The sequence below is a fragment of the Pan troglodytes genome, chromosome 11, assembly GCF_028858775.2.
Source record: "Pan troglodytes isolate AG18354 chromosome 11, NHGRI_mPanTro3-v2.0_pri, whole genome shotgun sequence".
Taxonomy (NCBI): Eukaryota; Metazoa; Chordata; class Mammalia; order Primates; family Hominidae; genus Pan; species Pan troglodytes.
In genome coordinates, this window is record NC_072409.2 from 96,566,685 (window position 1) to 96,585,000 (window position 18,316).

An 18,316-nucleotide genomic window follows, 5' to 3' on the forward strand; every position below is an offset into this window, starting at 1 on the left:
ATGATTGACCCACAGTTCATTTATAGTTGCAGAACACTTTCTAAATTTCTGGAAAAAAACAAAAATAATTTTGGACTAAGATAATCTGTCTTTAAATGTATGTGAAAATGTCTACCAGAATTTAAGTTTTCTACTTCACATAGCTAAAAATTCATATGCCTATAAAGCTCATGGTTCAGTAAGGAAGTATATTTCTAATCATATGTATTACCTGATATTGAGGAGACCTGTGACCTTTGCACAGTCTTTTTAAGTGGCTGCCTAAACTGTGCCAAGCCACGTACCACATTCCGTACCTTCGTCCATAAGAAGATACCACTGCGGGTACTGCTAGGCCACGGGCTCTCCAAGACTACCTAAAGGTAAAATAAGGGTAAAAATAATGTTCATTAGCAATATCTGATTTTAAAAATACATACATATATGTGTGTGTGTATGTTTATATATATATATATATACACAAATATAAAAAGTTATACTGGCCAAGAGGTATATTAAAAAATGCTAAACATTACTAAACATCAGAGAAATGCAAATTAAGACTACAATGAGATATCTTATCACCTCATACTTGTTAGAATAATTATTATCAAAAAAACAAAAGATGTTGATTAAGGATGTGGACAAAAGAACCCCTACACACTCTTGGTGGAAATGCAAATTAGTACAGCCATTAAAAAGATTCCTCACAAACAGTATAGAGTTTCCTCAAAAAATTAAAACTAGAGCTACCATATCATTCAGCAATCCTATTACTGGGTATAGATATGCAAAAGAAATGAAATCAGTATATTGAAGAGAGATCTGTACTCCCATGTTTATTGCAGCATTATTCACAATAACCAACATATGAAATCAACCTAAGTGTTTATCAATGTACGAATGGATGAAGAAAATGTGGTATATATACACAACAAAATACTATTCAGCCTGAAATAAAAAAGGAAACCCAGTAATTTGTGACAATATGAATGAACCCAGAGGACATTATGGTAAGTGAAATAAGCCAGGCACAGAAAGACAAATACTGCAAGATCTCACATATATATGAGATCCAAGAAAGTGAAACCCATAAAAGCAGAGACTATAACTATGGTTACCAGGGGCTTTGGGAGGTAAGGGGAAAGGGGACACTGGAAGATGTTGGTCAAAGGATACAAAATTTCAGTTCAGTAGGAGAAATAAATTCAAGAGATCTATTGAACAACATGGGGACTACAGTTAATAACAATGTATTGTATTTTGAAAATTTCTAAGAGATTAGAAGTGTTCTCACCACAAAACAATGAAGGCATATGTTAATTATTTAATAGCTCGATTGAGCCATTCCACAATATACATATCTCAAAACATCATATTGTACATGATAAATATATATACTTTTTGTCAATTTTTAATAATTATAAAAATTATAAAAAAATTATATCCCAAAACTTCCTTTAATAGGAGTTTCATGAATAACAAAAGGTATACAAAATAATCATTCTTAATAAGCACCACATCTTGCCTAATGTCGATCCTACTTACCTTATTATAATAACCATAAGTAATAGCATTAGGCTTTATCCTAGCAGTTTTCATTTCAAATAAGACTCTCACTGCTAAAACAGGATGACCCCAAAGTCCACAAAGCTGCATCACTACTCGATAGCACACCTAACAACAACAACAAAAAAATCAGTGTCAGTAATTAGTATACTAAACTATCTGTGAATTGTAGAGATTTTACTGAATTCTTTCCATGAAGTTATTAAGCAGTATTTTCTCCTTTGTTCTGCTTTGAGCATCTTAGCAAATTATTTTTAAGACCTATTCAGGCTGGGCACAGTGGCTCATGCCTCACAGCACTTAGGGAGGCTGAGACGGGTGGATCACCTGAGGTCAGGAGTTCGAGACCAACCTGGCCAACATGGTGAAACCCCATCCCTACTAACAGTACAAAAATTAGATGGGCATGGTGGTGCATACCTGTAATCCCAGCTACTTGGGAGGCTGAGGCACGAGAATCGCTTGAACCCAGGAGGTAGAGGTTGTAATGAGCCCAGATCACGCCACTGCACTCCAGCCTGGGCAACAGAGTGAGACTCTGTCTCAAAAAAAAAAAAGAAAAAAAAAAAAACCAAAAAACAAACCTATTCATTAATGCAAGTATCATCATTATTAACCATTTCATATAAGACATACGTGTCCATGTTCCATTTGTTTGAGTAACTAAATCTATACAAAGAGAAAGACTATTACTCCTCATAATTTGAGAGGTAATTCATTTCTAAAATCAAGGATAGAGGACGGGAGCAGTAGCTCATGCCTGTAATCCCAGAATTTTGGGAGGCCCAGGCAGGCAGATCACCTGAGGTCAGGAGTTCGAGATCAGCCTGGCCAACACAGTGAAACCCCATCTCTACAAAAAAATATATACAAAAATTAGCCAGGCGTGGTGGCATGCACTTGTAGTCCCAGCTACTTTGGGAGAGTGAGGCAGTCGAATTGCTGGAACCCAGGAGTCGGAGATTGTAGTGAGCCAAGACTGCGCCACTGCATGCTAGCCTAGAGGAAAAGAGTAAAACTGTCTCTAAATAAAAAATAAATAAATAAATATAAATAAAATCAAGTATAATTAAAGTCTCTCTCTCCCCAATCACTATGCTTTCCATTCAATGCCAAAGGAATTAAAGACAGTATCTCCAAAATGCCTACAGAACAAATAGGATTTGTCTTTAAAAGAATGAGAAGACAGTTAAATATACTGTAACATTATTAGCAAAGACTTTTCATTTTTAATTCTAATCTAGTTCAAAACATCATTTATAGTTATCTTAACACCAAAAATAATTTTTAAAGGGAAAAACAGCATTGGAAAAAGCTAAATAAGTGCCTCAGTTTCCTCAGCCATTAGCTGGATAGTATCAGTATCTACTTCTTAGGATGGTTTCTAAGGCTTGAGAGAGAAAATGCATGAAAATGTCTAGTACATCATTCACTGAGTGCTTACTATGAACTAGGCACTTTAAGTATATTAACTGATTTAACTAACCTTCAAACTAACCTTATGATGAAGGTGCTAACTATTATTATCTACCTCAGTGGTTCTCCAGGAGCAATTTCGCTCTCCGGGAACATTTTTGATTGTCATGATCTGTGCAGGGAAAGAGAGGCATACAGTTGGTAGAGGCCAGGGATGCTACTAAACATCCTACACAATGTACAAGACAGGCCCCTAAAATAAACAATTGTGTGGGCCAAAATATCAATAGTGCCAAAGTTGAGAAGTTCAAAGCTACATTTTCTAATAGATAATCCAAAACACAAATAGGTTACATAGGCCAGGTGCAGTGGCTCATATTTATAATCTTGGCACTTTGGGAGGCCAAGTAGAAGGATGGCTTGACACCATGAGTTTGAGACCAGCCCAGGTAACATATCGAGACCCCATCTCTACAAAAAATAAAACTAAAAAAATTAGACGTGGTGGTGTGCACCTGTACTCCCAGCTACTCAGGAGGCTGAGGCAGGAAGATCACTTGAGCCCTTAAGTTCTAGGCTACAGTGAGCTGTGACAGTGCCACTGCACTCCAGCTTGGGCACAAGTATATATATATATTTAAATATAAATAAAAAATATATTTTTAAATAGATTATATAACTCACCTTAGGACACAGTCCTAAGTGGAAAGCCACTTACTAAAAGCCTATTCCCTATCTGCTCCCCAATAAAGTTATATTAAGAATAAAATGAAGCCAGCCACAGTGGCTCATGCCTGTAATCCCTGCACTTTGGGAGGCCAAGGTGGGGGTTCAAGAGCCAGGAGTTCAAGACCAGCCTAGGCAACAAAGTGAGACTCCATCCCTTAAAAAAAAAAAAAAAAAATCAAAAACAGAAAAACCATATGCCAGGCGCAGGACTGTATGCCTGAAGCCCTAGCTACCTGGGAGACAGGTGGGAGAATTGCTTGAGCCCAGGAGTTCAAGGCTACAGTGAGCCATGATCACACAACCGCACTCCAGCCTGGGCGAGAGAGGAGTGAGACTCCATCTCTTTAAAAATAAACAAACATGGCCGGATGTGATGGCTCACGCCTGTAATGCCAGCACTGAGAGCTGAGGCAGGCAGATCACTTGAGGCCAGGAGTTTGAGACCAGCCTGGCCAACACGGTGAGACCCCATCTCTATTAAAAATACAAAAAAAAAAAAAAAAAAATTAGCCAGGTATGGTGACATGTGCCTGTAATTCCAGCTACTCGGGAGGCACAAGAACTGTCTGAACCCGGGAGGCAGAGGTTGCAGGGAGCCAAGGACGCACTGCTGAACTCCAGCCTGGGTGACAGAGTGAGACTCTGTCACAAAAATAAATCAATAATTAAAATAAAAAATAAACAAGTAATATGCACCAGCTCCATGAAACAGTAATAGTTTTACCTTTCCTGCTTAATGAAAATGCTTGAGCACACTTTAAAGCAACTTACACCCAAATTTTATTAGAAGTACAAAAATAAAATTTACCTTAGAAACAATGTCAATTTGTTATACTTGCCTCATCTAAGGGATCCACATCTGTTTTCCTCATCTTAATAAGTACATCATATGCCTGCTGAAGTGCTCTGACTTTAGGATGAGAAACTCTAACATAGGCCGGAAGACAAATAAACCATAAACTGTAACAATGACTAAACAGACACTTGGCCCACTGTGGTGGATTTGTATAACATCTCTTCGCCAATTTATGAGCTGTTTTTATTTCCTGGAAAGAGAATAAAATATTATGATATTTACTAAAATTCATTAGGGTGAGGGGAGAAGTGAGAAGGAAAAGGGAGAGGAGAATTTAAGTAAAACTTGACCCCCTAAAATCAAGCACTTCAAAGTTGACTTTTGTGACTGGCTTCCTGCTTATCAGTGTTAATGGTTCCCCTGAACATTTCATTTACAGTAATACTTCATACTATACCAAATCTATTTGTTAGCAAGCACGTATCTCTTAACAGAGTAGAAATTAAGAGCAAAGATCATTCATCTTTTTGTAATAGAATGGCTCATGTCTTTTACAAAGAAGGAACTCATTTTTGATGGGTGAAAAAGTGATATTCCTCTCACTCTTCTCTTCGCTAAAGTTTAAGATGCTCTAGGCTATCTCCTGCCAAGATTTCCACTCTGTCTTCCCAAGCTACAGTCTATGTTAACTCCCTCACTGACAGACTCCTTAAAAAAGACCTGTTTCTGGCCAGGTGCAGTGGCTTATGCCTATAATCCTAGCACTTTGGGAGGCCAAGGCAGATGGATCACGAGGTCAGGAGATCAAGACCAGCCTGGCCAACATGGTGAAACCCAGTCTCTACTAAAAATACAAAAATTAGCCGCGCATGGTGGCATGTGCCTGTGGTCCCAGCTACTCGGGAGTTTGAGGAAGGAGAATTGCTTGAACCAGGGAGTGGGAAGTTGCAGTGAGCTGAGATTGTGCCACTGCACTCCAGCCTGGCGACAGAGCGATACTCCATCTCAAAAAAAAAAAAAAAACGACCTACTCCTTTGCAGTCAACATAAACTTTCCTAATAGTTTGATAGTCATGTTTTCTAGTTCTGATTTTCATTCAGATTTAGGTAGAAGAGAAAATTAGGTATCAAAATCATCTGGTGAGTTTTGGTGTTTTTTTTTGTTATGTTTTTTTTGAGACAGAGTCTTGCTTTTGTCGCCAAGGCTGGAGTGCAATGGCGTGATCTCAGCTCACTGCAACCACTGCCTCCCGGGTTCAAGTGATTCTCCTGCCTCAGCCTCCTGAGTAGCTGGGATTACAGGCACCCACCACCACGCCCAGCTAATTTTTTTGTGCGGATTTTTAGTAGAGACAGTTTCACCATGTTGGCCAGACTGGTCTAGAACTCCTGACCTCAGGTGATCTGCCCACCTCAGCCTCCCAAAGTGCTGGGATTATAGACGTGAGCTGCTGTGCCCAGCCATCTGCTGAGCTTTACCAAACTATATATATTCCCAGAAACTACAGAACCTATCACATATATCAGAATGCCATTTTATGCTCTGCACTAAAGATTCCTCGCTAGTCTATGTTCTAAATAAAAAAATCTTGGGGCTGGGCATGGTAGCTCATGTATATAATCCCAGCACTTTGGAAGGCCGAGGCAGGTGGATCACACGGTCAAGAGATCGAGATCATCCTGGCCAACATGGTAAAGCCCTGTCTCTACTAAAAATACAAAAATTAGCTGGGCGTGTTGGTGGGCGCCTGTAATCCCAGCTACTCAGGAGGCTGAGGCAGGAGAATCGCTTGAACCTGGGAGGCAGAGGTTGCAGTGAGCCGAAATCGTGCCACTGCACTCCAGCCTGGGTGACAGAGTGAGACTCCATCTTAAAAAAAAAAAAACAAAAAACCAACTTGGTATATTAATTTTACTTTTGAGCTCGATCTCCATGACACTTCAGTACATATTTAAAAATACATGCCCTTGTTTTTCTAAGATCTTATGGTTCTTTTCTTTTCCAGTTAGCCTGAAAAAAAAAATTCTGCTATAAATGAGATTTAGAGGCTGAGTTAGCAAAATTTTCTCGTTTTAGAAATTTGCCTTTTGTTAGCTGGCAACAGTAAAAAAAAATTCTTTAGTATTCTCTTCAGACAACATTGAAAGAAATATGAACTGTATGAAATTAGGAAATACCTCAGGATATCTCTAGGATTTAGGGGACTATCCCATAAATTAGTAAAACCTGAACTAAGATTTTCATTGTGAAATTTTCCACATTTTGAATATCCCCAAAATGTCAGTGTAAGTATAAAGGATGTTTAATTTTAACTCATCCGTAACCACAGCTTAGTTCTTTATACCTAAATCACATATAGTAGTAAAGCAAGATGTCTAGGTTGTCCTAAGTTAACTCCCTTTGGATTGTAATACTTGGAATAAAGTATATTTACATTAGCCATTAGGGAAATGCAAATTTAAAATACAACTTCTTACTCACTAGATGGTTATAACCAAAAAGACAAACAATAACAAGAATTGACAAGGATATGTTGTGAAACTGGAACCCTCATACACTACTGGTGGGAATGTAAAGTGGAGCAGCCACTTTGGAAAACAGCCTGGAAGTGCCTCAAAGGGTTGAACACAGAGTAACCATCTGACATAGCAATTTACTCCTAGATATATACCCCAAAGAAATAAAAACATACATCCATATAAACACTTATACACAAATGTTCATTTGCAATATTCATAATAGCCAAAAAGTAGGAAGTATCCACATGTCTATGAATAGACAAATAAAATATGGTATATCCACACAATGGAATATTATTCAGCAATAAAAATTATTACTGATATATGCTGCTACGTGGATGAATCCTGAAATGTTACACTAAATGAAAGATGCCAGTCACAAAAGAATACATATTATGCAGTTCTACTCTTGAAATGCTCAGAATAGACAAATTTGTAGACAGAAAACAGACTTCTGGTTGCCTAGAGCTGCTGGGGATTGAGAATTGGGGTTAATGGCTAAAGGATGCAAACTTTCTTTTGGGGTTGATGAAAATATTCTAAAATTAATTGTGGTGATAGTTGTACAAACCTGTAAATATACTAAAAGCCACTAAATCATACACTTTAAGTGGGTATGCTGTATGGTATATGAATTATATTTCAATTAAGTTTTCTAAAAAGTGTATTTGGTTCCTACAGACTCTTTTTTTTTTTAGACGGATTTTGCTCTTGTTGCCCAGGCTGGAGTGCAATGGCTCAATCCTAGCTCACCACAACCTCCGCCTCCCAGGTTCAAGCAATTCTCCTGTCTCAGCCTCCCCAGTAGCTGGGATTACAGGCATGCAACCACCACGCCCAGCTAATTTTGTATTTTTAGTAGAGACGGGGTTTCTCCATGTTGGTCAGGCTGGTCTCGAACTCCTGACCTCAGGTGATCCACCTGCCTCGGCCTCCCAAAGTGCTGAGATTACAGGGGTGAGCCACTGCGCCCGGCCAATTCCTACAGATTGTCTTAAAGCATAAATATAAGCATTCAAAAACTTCAGCCTTGATTGATAGATTGATAGATAGATAGATAGATAGATAGACAGACAGACAGACAGACAGACACATATATAGACTTTTTTTGAGATGGAGTTTCACTCTTGTCACCCAGGCTGGAGTGCAGTGGCACAATCTCAGCTCACTGCAACCTGCATCACCCAGGTTCAAGCGATTCTCCTGCCTTAGCCTCCTGAGTAGCTGGGATCACAGGCGCCTGACACCACGCCCAGCTAATTTTTGTATTTTTAATGGAGATGGGGTTTCACCATGTTGGCCAGGCTGGTCTCTAACTCCTGACCTCAAGTGATCTGCTCACCTCAGCCTCCGAAAGTACTGGGATACAGGCGTGAGCCACCATGCTTGGCCCAGACTTGATATTTTAAGTAGGCTTGCAAGAAATCTAGTTAAATTCAATAACAACCAAAGTGAGTCTTCAAATGGTTGTTGTGGGTGATCATTCTAAACTATGAGCTGCATATCACATATACATATTTTGCATCTTAAATGAACATGTATTAGATAAAGAATATCTGACCTGTTTAGTTCTCTTAGCCATGAGAGCTGGACTCTTTGTAATGCTATTCCCAGTAGGGTGTCTACTAAAACAAAGTTTCAACTCCTGCGGTCTGTCAAAAAGCTTAAGGTCCAGTCTTGGAAAGTATTTGTAACTAAAATAAAAAAAAAAATAGAACTGCTGATTTAAAACACACCAACTCTTCATATTATTCCAGCGTTTAGGCAAATATTTCTAAACTTCAAATAGTATCCAACATTATTTTAAATGCTTATATAGAAAAAATACTTTTTCAAAATTTTTAAATGATATAACATACAGAGACTACCTTCATGAAAATTTTGTCTCTTCCCCACCCTATTTGTTATTTTCAATCAATCTCTAAAACACAGAAAACTCTGATATCTTACTTAAAGGGAGAAATAACTCTTTCAAGATAATCCATGTATTCAATAATTTATGTTTAAAAAAATTTTAGTATACTTCATAATTTTATGTTTTTCTTCATAAAATTACCTTGCATAGGTATTTAAAATAAAAAAAATCCATAAAATTTTTATTTTAAGGATGTACCACAATTTAAGCAGTTTTTCACTGCTGGACATTATTAGGTTGTTGGCTGTTTCTAAATTTCTCCAATTAAATATTTTCATATGTATATCTTTGTGAATACCTTTGCTTAATTTCACAGGACAAATACCCAATAATAGAATTTGCTAGGTCCATGTTTATCAAAAGAATTAAAATTATAATTAATATCAAATTATTTCAAAAAAGATTATACTTAAACATACATTCTAACTACTAGCATAACCTATTCTCAATCTAAAAGGTTTCTATTCATCATTTTGGTTTGCATTTCTTTGAATGCAAAAAACCATAACATATTTTTATATTATTGACTTTGGATTTCTTGGAAATTGTCTACTTATTTCTTTTGGCCAATTTTCTTCCAGAATATAGTGCCCTTCCATATTTGATTTTATCTTGTTTGTCAATATCTGGATTCCAATTTCTTGTAGTTAAGCCAAAGCAGAAAAGAATTCTATAGTTAACATGAAATCAAAATAGTATTTAATCAAGCCATTCAATCCCAGATACATTCCTCATTCTGATCCAGTCCTCTTGATATTATACATTAATTCTCTATTTTGGGAATGTACTTACTTTACTTTCTATTTTAGAAATTCTTTTAGAAATGCAGCCTAAGAAAATAACAAAGATATAGATAGCAAAGAACTACAAAAAAATCCATGAGGCTAGTTAAATAAATCATCATAAATGCATACAATGTGGTCATTACAAATGATAAGGCACAAAAATATTTAATGGCATGGGAAAATGTTCAGACCACTAAAGGCAAACATAGATTACAAAGAGAATCTACCTGATGAACTCATAATGCAATACATACACACACACATCCACATGATACATACATACCTACAATTGTTAAGAGACACAAGTATTGGTGCTAGAATGATGTATTAGTTTTCCATTTTGGTTTGATTTTCTAAGTTTATTAAATTTATAGCAATAAAAAAACTACAAAATCCATTCTAATTTATTAAAAGAGTCACATCCAAATCCTATCCTTTATCTTAATAAAGAATAAATTCCTGGCCCTCTACCTTAAGTTTTCTTGGTAAATTACTAATTCATAAGAATTTCGGTGGTAGATAGAGCTCCCTCTCCCCTCTCCCCTCTCCCCTCTCCCCTCCCCCCTCTCCCCTCTCCCCTCTCCCCTCTCCCCTCTCCCCTCTCCCCTCTTTCCACGGTCTCCCTCTGATGCCGAGCCGAAGCTGGACGGTACTGCTGCCATCTCAGCTCACTGCAACCTCCCTGCCCGATTCTCCTGCCTCAGCCTGCCGAGTGCCTGCGATTGCAGGCGTGCGCCGCCACGCCTGACTGGTTTTCGTATTTTTTTGGTGGAGACGGGGTTTCGATGTGTCGGCTGGGCTGGTCTCCAGCTCCTAACCGCGAGTGATCTGCCAGCCTCGGCCTCCCGAGGTGCCGGGATTGCAGACGGAGTCTCGTTAACTCAGTGCTCAATGGCGCCCAGGCTGGAGTGCAGTGGCGTGATCTCGGCTCGCTACAACCACCTCCCAGCCGCCTGCCTTGGCCTCCCTAAGTGCCGAGATTGCAGCCTCTGCCTGGCAGCCACCCCGTCTGGGAAGTGAGGAGCGTCTCCGCCTGACTGCCCATCGTCTGGGATGTGAGGAGCCCCTCTGCCTGGCTGCCCAGTCTGGAAAGTGAGGAGCGTCTCTGCCCGGCCGCCATCCCATCTAGGAAGTGAGGAGCGCCTCTTCCCGGCCGCCATCACATCTGGGAAGTGAGGAGCGTCTCTGCCCGGCCGCCCATCGTCTGAGATGTGGGGAGCACCTCTGCCCTGCCGCCCCGTCCGGGATGTGAGGAGTGTCTCTGCCCGGCCGCCCTGTCTGAGAAGTGAGGAGACCCTCTGCCTGGCAACCGCCCCATCTGAGAAGTGAGGAGCCCCTCCGCCCGGCAGCCACCCCGTCTGAGAAGTGAGGAGCGTCCTCCCTCCTCGTCTGGGAGGGAGGTGGGGGGGTCAGCCCCCCGCCTGGCCAGCCGCCCCGTCCGGGAGGTGAGGGGCACCTCTGCCCGGCCGCCCCTACCGGGAAGTGAGGAGCCCCTCTGCCCGGCCAGCCGCCTCGTCCGGGAGGGAGGTGGGGGGGTCAGCCCCCCGCCTGGCCAGCCGCCCCGTCCGGGAGGCGAGGGGTGCCTCTGCCCGGCCGCCCCTACTGGGAAGTGAGGAGCCCCTCTGCCCGGCCAGCCGCCCCGTCCGGGAGGGAGGTGGGGGGGTCAGCCCCCCTCCCGGCCAGCCGCCCCATCCGGGAGGGAGGTGGGGGGGGGTCAGCCCCCCGCCCGGCCAGCCGCCCCGTCCGGGAGGGAGGTGGGGGGGATCAGCCCCCCGCCTGGCCAGCCGCCCCGTCCGGGAGGGAGGTGGGGGGATCAGCCCCCTGCCCGGCCAGCCGCCCTGTCCAGGAGGTGGGGGGGGCGCCTCTGCCCGGCCGCCCCTACTGGGAAGTGAGGAGCCCCTCTGCCCGGCCAGCCGCTCTGTCTGGGAGGGAGGTGGGGGGGTCAGCCCCCCGCCCGGCCAGCCGCCCCGTCCGGGAGGGAGGTGGGGGGGTCAGCCCCCCGCCCGGCCAGCCGCCCCGTCCGGGAGGGAGGTGGGGGGGTCAGCCCCCCGCCCGGCCAGCCGCCCCGTCCGGGAGGGAGGTGGGGGGTCAGCCCCCCGCCCGGCCAGCCGCCCCGTCCGGGAGGGAGGTGGGGGGGTCAGCCCCCCGCCCGGCCAGCCGCCCCGTCCGGGAGGGAGGTGGGGGGATCAGCCCCCCGCCCAGCCAGCCGCCCTGTCCGGGAGGTGAGGGGCGCCTCTGCCCGGCCGCCCCTACTGGGAAGTGAGGAGCCCCTCTGCCCGGCCAGCCGCTCTGTCCGGGAGGGAGGTGGGGGGGTCAGCCCCCCGCCCGGCCAGCCGCCCCGTCCGGGAGGGAGGTGGGGGGGTCAGCCCCCTGCCCGGCCAGCCGCCCCGTCCGGGAGGGAGGTGGGGGGGTCAGCCCCCCGCCCGGCCAGCCGCCCCGTCCGGGAGGGAGGTGGGGGGTCAGCCCCCCGCCCGGCCAGCCGCCCCGTCCGGGAGGGAGGTGGGGGGGTCAGCCCCCCGCCCGGCCAGCCGCCCCGTCCGGGAGGGAGGTGGGGGGATCAGCCCCCCGCCCAGCCAGCCGCCCTGTCCGGGAGGTGAGGGGCGCCTCTGCCCGGCCGCCCCTACCGGGAAGTGAGGAGCCCCTCTGCCCGGCCAGCCGCCCCCTCCGGGAGGGAGGTGGGGGGGTCAGCCCCCCGCCGGGCCAGCCGCCCCGTCGGGGAAGTGAGGGGCGCCTCTGCCCGGCCGCCCCTACTGGGAAGTGAGGAGCCCCTCTGCCCGGCCAGCCGCCCTGTACGGGAGGGAGGTGGGGGGTCAGCCCCCCGCCCGGCCAGCCGCCCCGTCCGGGAGGGAGGTGGGGGGGGTCAGCCCCCCGCCCGGCCAGCCGCCCCGTCCGGGAGGTGAGGGGCGCTTCTGCCCGGCCGCCCCTACTGGGAAGTGAGGAGCTCCTCTGCCCGGCCACCACCCCATCTGGGAGGTGTACTCAACAGCTCATTGAGAACGGGCCATGAAGACAATGGCGGTTTTGTGGAATAGAAAGGGGGGAGAGGTGGGGAAAAGATTGAGAAATCGGATGGTTGCTGTGTCTGTGTAGAAGGAGGTAGACATGGGAGACTTTTCATTTTGTTCTGTACTAAGAAAAATTCTTCTGCCTTGGGATCCTGTTGATCTGTGACCTTACCCCCAACCCTGTGCTCTCTGAAACATGTGCTGTATCCACTCAGGGTTGAATGGATTAAGGGCGGTGCAAGATGTGCTTTGTTAAACAGATGCTTGAAGGCAGCATGTTCGTTAAGAGTCATCACCACTCCTTAATCTCAAGTACCCAGGGACACAAACACTGCGGAAGGCCGCAGGGTCCTCTGCCTAGGAAAACCAGAGAACTTTGTTCACTTGTTTATCTGCTGACCTTCCCTCCACTATTGTCCTGTGACCCTGCCAAATCCCCCTCTGCGAGAAACACCCAAGAATGATCAATAAAAAAGAAAAAAAAAAAAAAAAAAAGAAAAAAAAAAAAAAAAAAAAAGAATTTCACAGTCTTTGTTTCAAAATGAAACTCCCAAAGGGAGCAGGGAGCCTCATAAAAGTAACATTTTTCTTCTTCAGAATTGAAACTTTTAAAGATTAAAATACAAACACTAAGGTAAACAATGATCAACATCTGACAATACCATCCAATTCTTAAATTATAACACCTAGTGGCATTTCCATAAAATATCTACATTAGTTCACTGAACTAATACTGAAAATGAGTTTCACAAAAGACTAATATACATATCTACTAATAAAAATTAAAAGAAACTAATAGGCTGTGCCTAAATAGCTCTTTTGAAACTTCCTACTACCTGTACTTTGGTGACAGGTCCTTTCCATCATCAGGAGGTGGCTCTGGCGGCATTATAAATACAGTATGCTCACTTTTCTGTGAATCATCTAGTTCTATCAATCTGGTATCTTCTGCTGAATCAAAATCAACCTGAAAATAATTATTTTTCCCCAATTAATTTGCATACAAACAAGATCTAATTCTGAAATTTCAACCCTTAAAATCTAAGAAAAACATACCTTATCTGTTTTCTCTGTGCCTTTATCAGGAAACAACTAGAAAAAAAGAAAACAGATTCTTAATGAAAATGTCCACTATGAATTTAATAGACATTTTAATCTTACATTCTGATTTAGAAAAAGACTACCCCTTTTCAGTACCAGCTGATACAAAACATGCACAGTATATTTTTAGGCTGAATACATACTCTTAGGCTAAAGCATAATTTTTTACTTGTGGCTATTAGGATAGAAAACTATTTTGATTAGTTGTTTTGTAAACCTTAAGACAAAAGATGACCAATCACAAGGTTATCTGGCTTCTCAAATAAAAAATTTCATTATTATTAAGCTCCTTTATTAGTGATTGACATTAAACTTCTCATATAACTGGAAGATACTGGAATATCAATTTTGTAAATAAACAAAAATGTTGAATAGTTTTAATTATATCCCTGGAATTTTGGATCACACTGATTGGAGAAAATTATTTAAATCTTCTAAGGCACATGAATCATGAGGGGGCCATAAAAATTAATGTCATAATATTCTACTTTTTTGGATACAATCTCAAATGTTATATAATATCCAGTTTGCATAAACAATTGGCCCCAAGATCTACTTACCAAAAATAAGAATTATATTAAAAGTTAGGGAAAATTATAACCAAGTCAAGAATCAATTTTAACTTCCTTAGGATGGGTGGGTAAAGCTTTAAAATTTAACGTATTTCCACCCTCCATTAGAACGAAAGAAACATATTAGGCAAAAGAATCTGGAAAGACATTAAAACAAAAGAACACAGAACTTCTATTACCCATAAAACTAAACATTTTTTAATTAAAAAACCTAAATCTTAAACTAAATCTTATTCATTTAAATTAAAAAAATATAAACTCACAAGGCTCAAGAAAATGTTCTTAGTTTTACAACTCAATAGTTGTAAAACGAAAGTGAGATTTAAAGAGAAAATTTACTGGCTGGGCATGGTGGCTCATCCTGCAATCCCAAGGATTTGGGAGGCCAAGGCGGGAGGATCACTTGAGCCCAGGAGTTTGAGACCAGCCTCGGCAATACAGTGAGACCTCATCTCTACCAAAAATTTAAAAAACTGGCTGGGCATAGCACATGCCTGTAGTCCCAGCTACTCAGAAGGCTAAGGTGGGAAAATCACTTCAGGCAAGAAGTTCAAAGTTGCAATGAGCTATGATCATGCCACTGCACCCCAGCCTGGGTAACAGAATGAGATGCTGTTTCAATCAATGGATCAATGAATAAAGAATAGAAAAATTGGCTACATGTGGTAGAAACTTGAAACCACAAAGAATTTTATTCATATATTCAGCCCAGAATCGGTAACACATACACACACATACACAACCCTACTCTGTTTTCCTTATATCACTCTAGACTAACAATAACAATGATAATTACACAGGTAAGGCAAACTTTTTTTTCTAAACACTAGTATAAGTACAAACTTTTACCTTTTCTATGCAGTCATCAAAAAATGCTAATCCAGTATCTTTATCACTTACAAAACTGCATTCTTCAATGAAACGAATAAAAATCTGTGTTTTGGATAAAAGGGTATAGAATTTTGCATAGGCACGATCTCGACTTTTTAAAAATCCTGAGGAAAACAAAATATGATTAAATTCAAATTTTAAACTGGAATTCGATATTATAGGAAACATTAAACTTGTACTTATCTATATTACATTCTCTTTATATATACATATATATATCCACATTTAAAAAGAAGCTTCTATAGGTTGACTATCTCTTATCTGAAATGCTTGGGACCAAAAGTGTTTCAGATTTTGGATTTTTTTTTTTAAGATTTTGAAATATTTGCATGTGCACAATCACATATCTTGGGGATGAGACCCAAGTAAACAGGAAATTCACTTATGTTTCACATATACATTATACACACAGTCTGAAGGGAATGTTATACAATATTTTCAATGATCTTGTGCATGAAACAAAGTGTGTGTTAAGTACTTACGTGCAGAATTTCCCACTTGTGGCATAATGTCAGCCCTCAGAAAGTTTCAGATTCTGCAGCATCTCAGGTTTTGGATTTTTAGATTAGGGAAGCTCAACCTGTGGTAACTGTATATATAGCTCCTTCTGCCTAATTAAACCACGAAAAATACTTCTATCAAACTCTTCACTGAAATCTAAATCCCCTATAAGGAACCTCCAGCTCTACAACTTTTAAGTAGAAATTTCTCTGATACTCTGCATACTCTTGAGTCCGTGGTCAATTTCCAAAGAGTCAATGTCCTTCCTCTTTAATGTCGCAAGACCATTATTTCTGTATTGTGTTTTTAAAATTTCTGCTCATTAAAGTTTCAAGCATCTGACTATTCCACAATTTCCTCTATTAATCGTAGTCATCTATTGATTTCAGGGACACTCCTTCATTCACTGAAGACCAGGGCATTTGATTCAAGGTCTCCTCCTTTCTAATTCCTACCACTATCATTCTTCCACACCCAGAAGCACAAACCATGAAAACACTTTAGATTCTTCTTCATTCCTCTTTTTTTTTTTTTTTTTTTCCCAGACAGAGTCTAGCTCTGTCGCCCAGGCTGGAGTGCAGTAGTGTGATCTTGGCTTACTGCAACCTCTGCCTCCCAGGTTCAAGTGATTCTCCTGCCTCAGCCTCCTGAGTAGCTGGGATTACAGGTGCCCATCACCACGATTGGCTAATTTTTGTATTTTTAGTAGAGACGGTTTCACCGTGTTGGCCAGGCTGGTCTTGAAGGTGATCAGCCCGCCTCGGCCTCCCAAAGTTCTGGGATTACAGGCGTGAGCCACTGCACCTAGCCTCTTTTCTTTTAAGAGATGGGTGTCTTGCTATGTCTTGCTATGAGACAAGGCTGGTCTCAAACTCCTGGCCTCAAGCGATCCTCCCATCTCAGCCTCCCAAAGTGGTAGAATTACAGGCATGAGCCATCATGCCCAGCCTTCATTCCTTGATTTTCAGTGATCCTATGCTCCATCCTACCTCAATCACCAACTTCAACACACAGTCACAGTCCCTTGACTTTCCTTGCTAGCATTCAAAACAACATTGCCTCTCAAATCTCTTTTTCACATCACTCCCAGCCCATTACCTCTGCCTATCTGGTCTCCTTAATTAAGTATTTCTACTAAGTGTTTTAGGGTTTTTTGGGTTTTTTGTGCGGGGAGCAGAGAGGGAAGGCTCATTGAAATCTCCAATCCACTGGCCCTTTTTTTTTTTTTTTTTTTTTTTTTTTGAGATGAAGTTTCGCTGTATTGCCCAGGCTGGAGTGCAGTCAATCTTGGCTCACTGCAAGCTCTGCCTCCCGGGTTCATGCCATTCTCCTGCCTCAGCTTCCTGAGTAGCTGGGACTACAGGCGCCCGCCACCACGCCTGGCTAATTTTTCACTGTGTTAGCCAGGATGGTCTCCATCTCCTGACCTCGTGATCCGCCCACCTCGGCCTCCGAAAGTGCTGGGATTACAGGCCTGAGCCACCGCGCCTGGCCTCCACTGGCCCTTTTACCTCTATGTACATCCTCCCATCTTCACTTCTTTCTCTGTCCAATACTGATTCCATGCTATATCCATCATTTCAATTACTGTTTTGTCAATACTCTCAACCCCTTTGCTCTTTTGTCTTTTTGGTTAAACCTACCTAGCATAACCCAGCTCTGGAGGAATGTACTACTTGCCTTCTCTGGATCTGCATTAGGGTGGCTGAGCACAAGTTAAGGGGAAAAAAAGTTCCACAACTAGGCAGATCAGAAGCACTTATACCTTCATCCCTCACCAACAACCCTACTACATTTCTGGAATCAATTTAATTTTCCTCTTCACATGTTTTCACAACTATTTCCAATTTGTAATGCGCTCTCCCTTCATGTTTTTTGTGCCCCCTCTGCACCCCGAAATGAGCATACTTCAGTGCAATGAAAATGCAGATCATTAAATAGAAACTATGTACACTATCTCACTACATAATTTATGACTCTTTAACAGCTATCATTTATTCCTTCTGCCTTTTTACAGTGGATATGTCCCTCCTCCTATCTAAGGACAAACCATCACATGACTTCAGGATTCCAGCCCCTTCCAGTGTTCTCAGGATAAATCTCCCTCTCTATTAGCTATTTCTCTTTTTTTTTTTTTCTTTTTTGAGATGGAGTCTTGCTCTATTACCCAGGCTGGTGTTCAGTGGCGTGATCTCGGCTCACTACAACCTCCACCTCCCAGGTTCGAGTGATTCTCCTGCCTCAGCCTCCCGAGTAGCTGGGACTACAGGCATGCGCTAATTTTTGTATTTTTAGTAGAGACAGGCTTTTGCCATGTTGGCCAGGCTGATCTCAAACTCCTGACCTCAGGTGATCCACCTGCCTCAGCCTCCCAAAATGCTGGGATTACAGGCGTGAGCCACTGCGTCTGGCCTCTATTAGCTATTTCTCATCAGCATACTCAAGTCTCTTTTTTCCATCTAAAAAACAAAAACAAAAACAAAACAAAAAACAAAAAACAAACCTTCGATCTGCTCCTTCCCTTTTTTCTGTTGTTT

General features: G+C 42.6%; 1 protein-coding gene across 14 annotated transcripts in view; it reads right to left on the reverse strand.

The window, feature by feature from the left end:
• DENND4C (DENN domain containing 4C) overlaps window positions 1–18,316 on the reverse strand; it is a 146,830-nt gene that overhangs the window by 37,528 nt on the left and 90,986 nt on the right. For all 14 annotated transcript variants that reach the window (XM_063788705.1, XM_054658739.2, XM_016960670.4 and 11 more), the window contains 7 exons: window positions 15,237–15,382; window positions 13,771–13,806; window positions 13,551–13,681; window positions 8,571–8,703; window positions 4,533–4,739; window positions 1,528–1,656; window positions 212–356 (listed from right to left, as the gene is read on the reverse strand). In XM_063788705.1, coding sequence (XP_063644775.1) covers window positions 212–356; window positions 1,528–1,656; window positions 4,533–4,739; window positions 8,571–8,703; window positions 13,551–13,681; window positions 13,771–13,806; window positions 15,237–15,382 — 927 coding nt within the window. The remainder of the gene's footprint in view (window positions 1–211; window positions 357–1,527; window positions 1,657–4,532; window positions 4,740–8,570; window positions 8,704–13,550; window positions 13,682–13,770; window positions 13,807–15,236; window positions 15,383–18,316) is intronic.